This window comes from Austrofundulus limnaeus, unplaced genomic scaffold (genome assembly GCF_001266775.1).
Source record: "Austrofundulus limnaeus strain Quisiro unplaced genomic scaffold, Austrofundulus_limnaeus-1.0 Scaffold386, whole genome shotgun sequence".
Classification (NCBI taxonomy): domain Eukaryota; kingdom Metazoa; phylum Chordata; class Actinopteri; order Cyprinodontiformes; family Rivulidae; genus Austrofundulus; species Austrofundulus limnaeus.
Window position 1 is genome coordinate 644875 of NW_013952788.1, and position 1610 is coordinate 646484.

General features: G+C 39.8%; 1 protein-coding gene across 1 annotated transcript in view; it reads right to left on the bottom strand.

Moving 5' to 3' along the window:
• The window catches only part of bcas1 (brain enriched myelin associated protein 1), a gene marked incomplete at its 5' end in the record, with an annotated part of 35351 nt that extends 33999 nt beyond the window's left edge, over nt 1-1352 (bottom strand). Inside the window, 1 exon segment of the mRNA XM_014023690.1 lies at nt 1280-1352. Coding sequence (XP_013879144.1) covers nt 1280-1352 — 73 coding nt within the window.
• Between the last annotated feature and the right edge of the window lie 258 nt (nt 1353-1610).

The window sequence follows — 1610 nt, forward strand, 5'->3', positions numbered from 1 at the left end:
GCCGCTAACCGCTCCAGCGAGAGCTGCAGATCACGTTCCGATGAAGCCAACAGGACCACATCATTCGCAAAAAGCAGAGATGCTATCCTGAGACCACCGAAACGGATCCCCTCAATGCCTCGGCTGCACCTAGAAATTCTGTCCATGAAAGTAATGAACAGAATTGGTGACAAAGGGCAGCCTTGGCGGAGTCCAACTCTCACCGGAAACGAGCCCGACTTACTGCCGGCAATGCGGACCAGACTCTGACACCGGTCGTACAAGGACCTGACAGTTAAAACTACAAGCAGTTAAAGATAAAATGATGAAAGTTAAAATAAAATTGGTTTAAAAATTTGGCAAGTCAGAAATGTTACAATATCTGTGTTAATCAGGAGGCATGATGTGCTCTTTTTGTTTTTGATATTGTTCAATTATCAGTACTTTTATAGGGTTCTGTTTGTTCATGATTAAATACAGCAAAAATAAACTAATTCAAAGGTAACAGATCTTTGTAATACTTGGTTTATTTACAGAATGACTTTATTTGCTGGATGTTCGGCCCCTCAGCTGTTGACCTGCAGTAACTGTGGCCCCTCGGAGCAGTTTAGTTGAATAGTCCTGCTATAAAATGTTGACATGGGGATTTTCAGTATTTTAAAAAAGCAAGTACACGTGCTCTGAGAGCCACATGACCACAAATGTGACATCAGTAGAAAGCCCAGGATGTCCTCTTTACAGCAGAGTGGGACCAACATAGATTGTAATGTTTAAAATATAGGGATGAATACCACGTTCCCCACAGAGGACAAAATGAACTGATAGAAGTTAAAGTCTGRTCTGCTGTCGGCTCGTCTCACAGTTCAGACACCAGTGTGCGTTTGGATCTATGAAACACTGAACTGGTCTCTGAAACTCTTTCTGAAGTAAACAGTGACAGTGAAAATGACTTGTGTGTCTCCAGGGTCAACATTACAGCTCAAACCTTTCAGGCAGCAGGATGAGGGAAACATGGCTGCCGCTGCAGGACACAGACCACACCGTGACAAACAGTCACTCCTGGTGTGAGTCACAGACTACACCTAAAGTTTACATGAGATCTGACACCAGCAGGGAGTCACTGTGTTTACTCAGACTTATCACAGTCAAACATGGCTCCTCAAACACATCAGCTCATTAGTTTCCCACCAAGAAAGGAGATAATAATACACATTCACAGATATGTTTCTCAATGTTGTCTTTTGTGATAAATAGTTTTAGTTAAAGTAGATTATTCATTTAAAATAAAACAAAAACTCACCGTCTGTCTCCAGTCCATTAGGTGTGATGTTTGCAGGGAGACCGTTCACTTGCTTCTCAGAAATTGTTCCGTTCTCAAAGAAAAAACACCAAAATATATAAAAATACAATCAACGATAAGATAATGGAACTGATTTATCAATAAATTTGCAGAGTTAGGTAGTGACTATTTACTCAGTTACATTTACTTGAGTGATTTTAAGAAAAATGTACTTTTAGGAGTACTTTTACTACACTTTACTTTTTACTTTTACAAGAATAAATTTATTATGAAGTATCAATACTCTGAGCAAAATGTCTGAATATTCTACCTGCTGCGAGTAACTTTACTG